Genomic DNA, 12066 nt, shown 5'->3' with positions numbered 1-12066 from the left:
CGGCTAAGCAGCACAGAACACTTAAGGGAACACATAGCACCACATGGCTAAGCTGCCAATAATAGCTGAAACAGAGCAATATTTGGCAATTTGTTTGGCTTTTCTCTTTGACATTCCAGCAATTCTCAGACCAATCATGGTGCTTTTATATACACTACCAATACTTCCTAATATGAGTATACTGTATCTAAAATTGTACCCAAAGCTGGTTATCACATTGAGCAGTGGTTGGTATTTGATATACTTGTCCTGGAAAGCCTGGTATGTACAGGTCAAAGGCACAGCCTACTTCTAATATTAGCACCTCCTTGTGGTTGGTGTCAACAAAAACAACATCAGGTGTATTTGGGGTATTAGCACAGACATCATTGGTAAAACCAAACCATTATGGTAGCACTCTAGTGTGCTTGTACATTGCTGCACTAGATGGTAAGATGTGTTGTACCGCATCAGACACAATGTCCACAATATGGTCATGACGGGCTATGTACAGGCGTTTGTATGCATTACATCCATTTGTTATGTGTGCAATGGATTCTAAGTGTTGTTGTGAATCCTGATGGTTTAAACAGAATGGAGTGTGAATGTGAGGGTACTAGGTGGACAGATTATACTTAGTGGGTAATACCTGCAGTCTTGCTTCGATGGTAAACGTCAGAACATCCTCGCCAACAGCGGCGTTCTTAAACACTGAGTGTGAGACTGAGTGGTCAGCAAACCCCAAACAGGCTAGCTTTCCCTGTAATCTGAGTCCACACCAGCACTGCCTGATCTCAGACTGCTTCATGCTGAGCAGAACCCTCCTTGCAGAGTCTCTGTGCAGTTCCACAGTCTCTTCCTGATGTGTTGTGATGTCGGCCTTCACAACCACACTGGGGTCTGTGATCAGTTCATCAGAGACGGGGACTTCAGTCTCTGTGTTGAGTCTTGTCCATTTCAGCTGGACTCCAGTCCGTTTGCAGAGGTCATTGAGATCTGGCCAGTCAGACCAGACCCCGAAGCCCTTGGCCTGAGAGTCCAGTTTCCCTGAGTCTTTCCTCCTGAAGCCGAGGAAGTTGTTCTGGTCTGCACTGGCCAGGTTGATCTTCCTTCTTTGTAGATCCAGCAGGAGAGAGGCCCTGGCAATTTTATCTTACAGTGACATCATCATTGTTAAGCATGTGGAGCAGGTGGGCTAACCTGGTGGCTATGTAGGTCCACTCGACATTAGGGACTCTCAGCCCCCCCTCTCCACATGGGAGAAAGATGATGCCCCGTGTGGAGTGTGTGTTGAGGCCCACCCACTTTCTGACCAGCTGGACAGTTTTGTTGGTCATTTCTCTCAGTGCCTTGAGAGGGATGTGTACATTGGCAAAGAGATGTTGAATTTTAGCCAAAGCCACCTCTCTCACAGCCTGGAACTTCATGAGGACGGGGAGGGGGGACAAGTCAATCAGGTGGAGACGATGGAGAAACTCTGTAGTGAGCTCCTCGACCTGCTCCCCCCACTCGCCAGCGATGTTAAACCTGTGGCCAAAGTATGGGTAGGTCTCATTACGGGAATACACCTTAATGGGTTGGCCCATTACAAGAAAAGAAGGGGGCTTGTCGTGCTTGGCCTCAAACCAGCGGTTGCCTCCACTGCGGCGCTCATGGAGTACGGCACACTTAGCTTGCTTCACCTCCAGCCCTGAACATTGGAGGAACTCATCAGTGCGTGCCAGGATGTTGATGATGATATCCTCTTGTCGTGATGACACCTGCACGTTGTCAGCGTATCCCTGAACAGGATTTGGGGATTTGACATGCAAAGGAGCACACTGGTAAATCCACTTCATCGATTGGTTGAGTGCTAGGATGAAGTTCACGGCACTCCAGGGACAGCCAGTTTTTATTCCCACCTTCAGTGCAATCGGCTCTGTGAGCTGCTGCCCACAGATAACCTGGAGAAATGAACCTTGGTACACATTGGATACAATATTCACAAGAGGCTGAGGCAGGTGTATTTCCTCTAATGCTTTTAGCATCACCTCATGGGAGAGTGTACCAAACGCATCTCTAAAGTCCAAAAGAATTGTGTAGAATCTAGATGATCCATCTTTGAAATCATCTATTCCATGTTTTAAGCAAAACACATGTTAGTTCATTCCCTGTCTGTTGATATATGCTTTCAGAATCCATGTATCCACCAGCCAGGGTAAGTTTCGGGTGAGTAGGCACTTCATAAATACTTTATATACAGTGGGCAATAAACAAACACACACAGGAAATCCAGAACTTCTTTTCGCTCTGAATTCAGTTTGCCACATCTAACAAAAAAGTACACAGTTGATTAATGTATGTTTTGATTATCGAATCTCAAAAGTCATTTGTAACCAAAATGTGTTTGTATTGTTAGTATCGGGTATATCCCAAGTCTCTTAAATTCGACGTCTCCCTTAGTCATGTCTCAGAAACCATGCGGAGAGTTGAGTAAATGAGTTTTAAGACCAATGAGACGTCCTTTCCTTTGCATGGTCATGTTAAGCAACGTCCGTTTGTGATAACAGCAGAATATGAATATTTATTTATTCCATAGTGTTTTCTATTGTTAAAGGGGGGGGGGGGGGGGGGGTGAGGCAACCAGGCAACTTAGGCTGCAGCCACACGAGGATGATAACGGTTGTATCTGCTACACTTCTCTATCAGATAGACCAGGGGTGTCAAACTCATTTTCACAAAGGGCCACTCTGGGAAATTGGAATCACATTAAGGGCCGGACATATGCTTTACTGACATGCCTTTTTTATTCAATAAACAACATAAAAACATATCTTTCAATGTATTGTTGTATGTACTATATAGCCTTCCCATATATATTTAAACACATTGCTTGGCAATCATAGCATTTGGTAAAGCAAAATAATGCTTTCTGGCTAGCATACAGCCAACTCAGAACCTGTTGCACAGGCCTGAATATGACAACAATATGAAAACATTGTTGTGTTGAATAATAAACAAACACAAATCAACCTAATATAAAAGGACAAATATTGAACGTTGTCCCACATTTCAACAGATATCACAAGCCTTGATACAACAATTAAATGGTTGTGTGGAACATTGTATAAAAGTAAAACACATCTCAACATGTTGTCCCTTGCAGTCTGTCCCATTGGCATAACATCAGCTGCAAATAAAACCCCCAACATTTACATACTAACCTCACTGTCAAGCAAAACACACATTTAACCTAATTCACAGACCAGTACCATATGTACATTTATTATATATATATAAATATATATAGCCTTTTCACATTAGTTGGTCAACATAAAGCCCAAACTAAGTCGACAAAAAACAAAATTTCTTAGCATCATAGCATTTAGTCAAGCAAAACAATGCCTTCTGAATACATTTGAACTGGTAGGCAGCCAACTCAGAGCAACCTCTTTCACAGGCCTGAATAGGACTATTTAAAAAAAGGTTATTTGGGACATTATATAAAAAGGTATGGCCTGATGTAAAAGCTAAATAATGAATAGTGAATGATCTTGCCCACATTCTACAACTCTCAAAAGGCTTGTTTTAAAGTCCTGAATATGGTTGTGTGGGACACTAAATAGTAAGCAAAAAAGTAACAGTAACAGATCTTTGATCATATTGTTAACACGTCCCATATAAACTGTAGCCTTCTGATTTGCAACCAGGTGCACATAAATGTCAACAAACGTACAAATAAACTTTTCAGTCAAGGAAAACTCACATGCAGCTAATTTCCCAGATTTGACACATCAATATTGGCATGCTATTTTAAGCCACCAGACACCTGACATCTTTTCTTTGATGCAAGTTCATCTATTCTTGGCTGAAAGTCCTGAGCTGTAGCCACTTTCAGAATGGAGCCAAGGTGTTTGTCTGTGAGTCGGGATCTGTGAGAAGACTTGTTGATCTTCATCAGAGAGAACATCTGCTCACACAAATATGTGCTCCCGAACATGCTCAGGACACGGGCACACAGAAGGCGGAGCTGTGGCATTGTGCTTGGGATGAATGTAGCAAACTCACCTGCCCCAACAGAGTCAAACTTGGCCTTTAGTGGCCCATTGCATTGTAGTTCTATTAGTTCTAACTGTAAGTTATCTGGGGCGCTTTCCACATCAACTGAAAATGGATTTGTAAAAAGGTCAAACCTGAATGTCTGGGTCTCAAAGTCGGAAAATCGCCTTTCGAATTCGGCTTTGAGTGTTTTCAGTTTTTCTGCGCATCTCTCATTCGGGAAAGCAGTGTTGAGGTTGTCTGCAACAGACTGACAGGTCGGGAAGTGAACATAGTTTCCCTGCTGCATTTGGTTCTCCCACAATCGCAGTTTTGTCCGAAAGGCTTTCACTGCATCGCGCATGTCCGTGATCAGCTGTTTGCGTCCCTGCAGTTTCACATTCAGTGCGTTGAGATGGTGCGTTATGTCACACATAAAAGCCAAGTCATGTATCCACTTTTCATCGGCCAGCTCGGGGACAGCTTTCCCCTTCATAGCCATGAAACTAGCAATATCCTCGCGCACCTCATAAAATCTGTGCAACACCTTGCCACGGCTTAATCAGCGTACTTCTGTATGGCACATCTTCATACTCCGAATTTCTCTCCTCCAAAAGTGCCCTGAATTGGCGGTGGTTCAAGCCCCGTGCTCGGATGAAATTCACCGTTTTCGTAACCACTGTCATGACATGTTCCATACCTAGCACTTTTCCACACAGGGCCTCCTGATGAATAATGCAGTGGTAAGCAGTCAGCTCTCCTCCCGTCTCCTTCATCTTCTCTCGCACCTTTGCTACCAGTCCACTCCTTTGCCCACACATAGCAGGCGCCCCATCGGTCGTCAGCCCCACAAGTTTATTCCATGGTAAGCCGGTTCCACTGATGCACTCATCCACCTTTTTGAAAATATCCTCGCCGGTGGTTGTTCCGTGCATCGGTTTTAAGTCCAAAAGCTCCTCAGTAACAGACAACTTTGCATACTCTCCGCGGATGTAAATCGCCAGCTGAGCCGTGTCTGATATATCCGTACTTTCATCCACAGCAATTGAGTAGTTTACAAATTCTTTTGCTTTATCTTTGAGCTGTGATTGCAAATCATCAGAAAGCTCATCCACACGGCTGGCTATGGTATTTCTTGTCAGACTGACATTGGCAAAGTTTTGTTTATTGGCGGGGCAGACAATGTCACAAACTTTAAGCATACAGTTTTTTAGAAAGTCCCCCTCGGTGAATGGCTTCCCTGATTTAGCGATTTCCTCTGCTATGATGAAACTTGCCTTTACAGCTCCATCTGTTAAAGATTTGGCCCTATGAAACATATTTTGCTGTTGTTGCCTGCCTTTTTTGAGCTCCGTGACTTTCTGAAGCCTCTGTTCCCTGTCCATGGTGGCATATTGCTGCTGGTGGGCCGTCTCAAAATGACGACGCAAATTATATTCTTTGAACACGGCTTTTGTCTCATTGCAAATAAGACACACAGGCCTCTCTTTATACTCAGTAAAGAAGTATTCTATCTCCCACCTCTCTTGAAATAGACTCCCTTCAACATCAATCTTCCTTTTTTTTGACATTCTCTGTGTTACTAGCTAACAGGTGCGGGCTAGCAGACCGTTAATGCTTCTGTGTTGGCTGCTACGTAGGCTCCGCAATTGGCCATAGGAATTGAGAGCATTCTGCCTGTGCCAATCAGGTACCAACAACGTAATTTGCGTAGGCTCTTCGTGCCGCCAGAACAGTATCATACATTTAAGCGGGCCACATTGTATTGATGATATAAATTGATATGCGGGCCTGATCAAAATTGTAGACGGGCCGGATTCGGCCCGCGGGCCTTGAGTTTGACACATGTGAGATAGACGGTTCGGCCACACGAGGCCGACATGGAAACGCAGAAAGCGATAACGATAACGGGACTCAAAGGCACACAGCACTTGATACAGTCTATTATTTTAGTGCCTGTTTTTGTCAACCTCCTTATTATGCTTACAGATCTCTATCCTGTAGCCCTCATTGGACAGATGTGTTTACTTTCCTAAACATGGCTAGTCGCATAGCATCATGTGGACTCTAGTTTGTTCATGCTTTTTAGTTTTTTCTGATGTGTGCTTTAAGTCACTCACATCTGTCTGGATCCATGCTGGGTCTGGTTCATAGACTGGTCTGATCCTGACGTTTGAAAAGGGAGGCAGGGGAAGCTAAACATAGCACTGGTGTTGCTACAGGTAGTTAGCCTTCTTGCTAAACCAGCTCCTTGAAAAAGAGCGTGTACTGCCTTCCTCTGTCCTCTGACTCCTGCCTATGTCAGGCTGATCAGGTCCGAGCTCTGTTACGCTCAGCTTTCCCTCCAGTGTCCTCCTCTCAAAGGGTGTTTCTTTAAGTGATTAAACATCATGTTCCTTCTCCATATTCGCTATCTAGTTTTGTTTGCACTCCCTCAGTCTAACTCTCTCTCATTCAAACATCAATCACTCACTCTGGCGCTCCTGCAACAGCTGCTTTGGGCGCAGTTTGGTGCTGCTACTATCTGTTGCATTGAAGTGGTGCAGACTGCACATGCACCACTTATAACGAGAGTCTGTGGGCAAAGATTTCTGCGCCCCAAGCAGGATACATGTTACTTATCAGTAACTTTAGACACGTAAAACAATTCTAGAATGTGGGAAGAGGTGGGGCGGCGCCCCCTATGGGCCGCTGTAATGGCTGTGTGGATGGCAAACTTCAGTACTCAGTGAACACATAAAGGAGGGTCTTTCTATCAACGTAGATGTTTGAAGACTTTTTGTTTTTATTAGCTCCTTAAATTCCAGCAGCCTTAAAGTGAACATAAACTAAGTTAGGACTCTGACCCTCCCTCTGTAGTGATAACATTGTGAATTTAGTGTGCTAGTAATTAGTTTGAATGTAATCTCTGGTGTGCACTGTCTACAGATGATGTGGAGTGTTGTGATGCTGCTGGCCACGGCCCTCGGTGTCGGTAAGTATCATCTCCTGTTCTCTATGAGATCTAACATCTCTGTTTAGGGTTTGTTTTACACACCAGCTGACCAAGAACATTTCTTTAATGGATATCACATGTGATGCAGCCTTCTTCAGAGAAAGCGCTCTGCAGCTGGTGAACATTATGGAGTGCTTAGCAGCTGTAGAGATGTGTTGCTTGTTGGTTGAGATGAAAACCAGAGCTAAAACAGTGAATATTGGAAACAAACATCATGTTGCTAAAAAATATTGGCATTAAAAATAATCTGGCAGAATGTTCCCATCACGGCATTCTTGTTTGGAGATAGGATTGAATAATTCTTTACAAAATAAATGGTGCAATCATTTTTGCATTTATTACAATTTTGCTATAACATCTCTAGAATGTCTGATAAAGGTCAGTTGAAGCCATATATAGAATATGACCACCGGTGCCTCCAACAGTAAAGAATTAAAGGATCACACTTTCCAGCAGATCTTTAAAATAATAAATATTTGAGAAAGGTTGCTATAACTTCTCATGGCTATTTGACAGTATTACATACTATATTAATAGTATTATATTTCCTTATTGTGAATTATATTCTTTATTTCTCCCCAAATATACAGTATATGTGAGTAGCAAGTATTCTTCCTTTTTTCTCATCGGCCTTTGTGTCAGATTCCTATGCTGTCCATGACCTCGATAAGCATTTGGCCCATGGCCGCCAGCTGAAGATCTATCTGCCCAAGAGTGCAGAGAAGCTGGAGTTCATCTCAGCTGAGGATCCCCGCAAGATCTTTATGTACTGGGAGCATTCCAGACTCAGGTAGGACTCCCTCAGGGACAACCTGGGGTCTGGGCGTGGACACTGGCTCTGTGGAAGTTGATGTATTGTTCTGTCCTCTGCAGGACCAACAAAGGCAGGGTGTCTGGCACGGGCAGCGACCGACGCTGGTACATCGACAAGGTAACCGAAGTCTTTGTTTAAAGTCTAGATTGAATCATCCAATGTAAAGTCTACATTTTCTTTCAATAAAAGGAATTGCTACATTAATTGATTTCCCTTTACCTAGTAACTTACTATATTTATTCTTTTACTTATTTTTTTCTTTTCTTTTTATCTGTACTTATTGAAAATCTTCCAATCGTCACATCATATTTCAGTGGTGCGTTTGTTTTTGGCAGGTGACCTATGAGGACGAGGGGACATACATCCAGAGAGACTTCTGGAATAAAGATATTGCTTCTGTCAAAGTGGCCGTCACACGTGAGTTAGTCCACCAGCCATGTCTGCTACTATCTTTAGTTTATTTGAAAACATAACTTTAGGGTGAGTGTTAAACACCAGACATTTCTTCCTATTGGACTTGGGGTTATGCTAGTCATTCTCATCATTTTAGATGTTACATAAAATGGCAAAATAAATTCCAGAGTATCTCACATCCACTTTCTCTCCTAACCATAGAAAGAAATGGTGATGATAATATCACATACACCTCCTCCTCCTCCTCCTCCTCCTCCTCCTCCTCCTCCTCCTCCTCACTATAATGAATACTAATGTAGATGCACGGCCTGTAGCTAAACCTGGCTACATTTATGACAGAGACACTCATCAACATCCATAGGGGCAGCATGAATGTAGGGTCAGGTGCAGCAGCACTTCAGATGATGACCAGTACCCAGCCTGCTCCTCTCTAACTGAAAAAACAGACTCAGGCTAACCTAGCAACATGAAATCAGAGCGCGTGCAAGCCAGCAGGGGAGGTAACCATAGAAAAAGAAGTTGGCAATAGACAGTGACTTCAAAAGTATTCAACCCCCTTGAAACATATCAGAATGATCTGGATTTCAAAGGATACTTGCACACCTGTTCCATTAGGGCTGTGCATCTTCACTGGTCTCACGATTCGATTCGATTACGATTATCCTGTCAACGATTCGATTCAATTCGATATCCCGATGCATCACGATTCATACCAATGCGTTGCATCCTCAATTTTCTATATTACTGCACATGGCTTATTTTTCATCAATGCATACATGCAGAAAATACATATGAACTCTCTTTTTATTATTTAGAAAGTGCTTCAGAAATCAATAACATAAATGTCTTGACATTAATTTATAAACCAAAATAAATTAATTGTATAGGTCTAGCCTCCCTATATCTGTGTGTGAAGATGTTTCATCCTCAAAAACTAAAAAATAATGCTTCTGCATTCTAGCTGCAGCTTCTAGCAACAGTCTTCTTTTAAAAAAAGGACACTGAATGTCTTGAATGTGGCATCACACACAGGACTTGAGTCTGAACACAGAAGACAACAGGAGTATTTACAAGAGCATATACAAACAAAAATACTGCATGTGGGTGCACACTTACATTCTCTGTCTTACTGTTACATAAATCCCATGAATGGATGAGATTAAGTTAGCTTCATTATATCTCAGTGATTAAGTGAATAATAAAGTTTCTATCAGGTTACTATCAGCCTGTCACTGATTATTTTAAGGGAGGGGGCTGGGTTTGGAGGAACGGAGAGGAGACGGTGATCGCGGAAGCTTTTTTCCTCCTTCCTTCACAAACTTTACACACGTATATATCGTCTGAAAATTGCTAGAGGACATTCATACTCTGCAATCCAAGACTTAATTAAATCCACCAAAAACCTGACATGATTGTAACGCGATTATTTTTGAAAAACATAAATCCCTGTGTGTCTGAGCCGCAGCGACACGGAGTGTTTCAGAGCGGGTCCTTCTGCTGTTGGTTTTGGACTGGTGTTCTTGTGTTGGTGGATAAAGCAGACTGCTCCGTGTTTGGTGTTGCTGTGCTGCTGTGCTGCTGTCACGTCTGTTCCCTGATCTCTGCGTCACCGACCGATTTGATATTAAAGTGACAGAAAAAAAAACGTTATAGTAAAGCCTCGGCCGGAAAATCAGAAAGCAACGTTACTAGGCGATAATTGATTATCTTCCATCACTGCATCGATACCGAATCGTCCACGTCCGCATCGCAATGCATCGTAGAAACGATTATTTTCAACACCCCTCCAGTCAGTATCAGCTAGAGCCAGTATGGCTGGATGAATGACGCTCGTGGATCGCAGCTTCAAACAGTGCCACAGATTCAGGACAGAATTGAGATCAATTGACCTGACACATTAGCAAGCCACTGTATCCATAACACAATATTACACTCTGTGCTACGGATAATATTTGGGGGCACAGTTCTTTGAGTCAAGCATTAGATAGGAATGTAAGCGTATTGCAATTATATTGCTATAGACTTCATCTAAAAAACATTTATGCAAACTTTTTTTTGTGCCCAAGATATCCCTTTGCACGCTCAATGTGTTTGTTGTTGTCCTCTGTATTCCAGCCAGACACAACAACGTGAAGTGTGTGGCAGGAGAGAGCCTCCTCATCTCCCTGGAGGGCATCGACCTGGCTGACGCTGGCCTCTCCTTCTCTGGGGAGGCTGCCAACGTTACACTGGTGACAATATGGGATAGAAACTGGATGGAATGATGGATAGCTAGATGATGGGTAAAGGATGGGTAGATGGGGGATGGATAGATGGACGAATAATGAAAGAATAGTGAATAGAATAGAGGTGATAACTGGACGGGTCCCTGGTGGATCGCTGTCTGCCTCACACCTCTGTCTCTGTTTCAGTTACACGTGTCAAAGTCAATGGTGAGGTGCGTTAGCTGAACATAAGAAATATTACCTTTCTAAACATGGATTACCTTTTACAAGCTTTCCCGGGTTATTTAGATGTTGGACACCATGGATGACATTTAAAAAAAAAAATATATATTTTAAAAGCTGTTTAGAAACGGCTGTGGTTCAAGTGTGAATGTAACTGTGATCCTCCTCAGGTGCGAGATGGTGCTAGAGTCTCCCAGGACCTTCCAAATTATTGGGACCGTGTTCAGACCCACTCCATTAACATCGAGATCAGGAACGTGAACTACAGTGATGAAGGACACTATACCCTGAGAGACCGCAGGGACCGCATGGTGTCAATCACCAGAATGGACCTGACAGGTTTTTATTAGAGACACACTTCTATTTATGATCCCGTCTGTTTGATGAGTATATTTGGTCATACTTTAGTATGAAGTCTCCTTGTTTTCTGATGATCTTCAGTTCGCCCTGTTACATGTATTTACTGTTCTGATAAAGGCTCAACACTAGTTAGTGTGAATGCCACAGCATTCCACTATAGTACTTCAAATCTTTTTTCTTCCCCTTCATCTTCTTATTTGAGCCAATACTTTGGCTCTCCATAACTTCATCTTACTTTCAGCTACAGAAACCATTCAAATATTAAACTATTCAGCCTTTTCAGGAATCGATGGGAGAACTTTCAACTTTAAAAAAATATTTTATACTTTTTGAAATATTCAGCTTTTTAAACTCTTTTTTTGAACATGGAAGTCATTGCAATGCATTTGAGCTGTAATAATTTGATTCAAATCATTTAACTTTTCTGCATTTCTCTGCTAAGTTCAGCAACACACTTACTTGGTCTCTGTAGCTAAAAGCAGCTACCATTCAGCTAATAACATATTCAGCTTTTTCTGCATTTTCAGCTAAATTCTGCCATAAATGTTCACAGTTTACAGCATTCACACGCATTTTCGGCTGGAAATGCATTTTCTAGTTAGCATTCGCACTAACTAGAAAATGCAGCTTACTTTCAGCTGAATAGGTTATTAACTGAATGGTAGCTGCTTTTAGCTACAGAGACCAAGTACAGTAAGTGTGTTGAACTTAGCAGAGAAATGCAGAAAAGTGAAATGATTTGAATCAAGTTGTTACAGCTCAAATGCATTGCAATGACTTCCATGTTTAAAAAAAGAGTTTAAAAAGCTGAATATTTCAAACAGGTGGCAAAATTGTGAGATATAATCCTCAATGCATTCTTAATGGGACTCAGTGCTGCAGTTGGTTGTCATGGTGTTGCTGGGCAGATTGGAGCCACACACCTGAGTGACATCATCTAATCAGAGCAGACACGCTGACAGACAGACTGACACACACACAGACAGACAGACAGAAGTAAACAGGTATTTTGATAGAGAGGCGAAGTCCCTCCCTTTCCG

General features: G+C 42.5%; 1 protein-coding gene across 7 annotated transcripts in view; it reads left to right on the top strand.

The window, feature by feature from the left end:
* Positions 1–12066, top strand: part of LOC307033715 (uncharacterized protein) — a 129660-nt gene that overhangs the window by 30305 nt on the left and 87289 nt on the right. For all 7 annotated transcript variants that reach the window (XM_079672255.1, XM_079672256.1, XM_079672257.1 and 4 more), the window contains exons 2-7: positions 6925–6970; positions 7634–7781; positions 7865–7922; positions 8141–8222; positions 10335–10450; positions 10837–11005. In XM_079672255.1, the coding sequence (XP_079528381.1) occupies positions 6925–6970; positions 7634–7781; positions 7865–7922; positions 8141–8222; positions 10335–10450; positions 10837–11005 (619 nt within the window). The remainder of the gene's footprint in view (positions 1–6924; positions 6971–7633; positions 7782–7864; positions 7923–8140; positions 8223–10334; positions 10451–10836; positions 11006–12066) is intronic.

The sequence above is a fragment of the Notothenia rossii genome, assembly GCF_949606895.1.
Source record: "Notothenia rossii genome assembly, chromosome: 1".
NCBI classification, from domain to species: domain Eukaryota; kingdom Metazoa; phylum Chordata; class Actinopteri; order Perciformes; family Nototheniidae; genus Notothenia; species Notothenia rossii.
The sequence above is the reverse complement of the archived record's forward strand: the minus strand, read 5'-3'. Positions and strand labels throughout refer to the sequence as shown.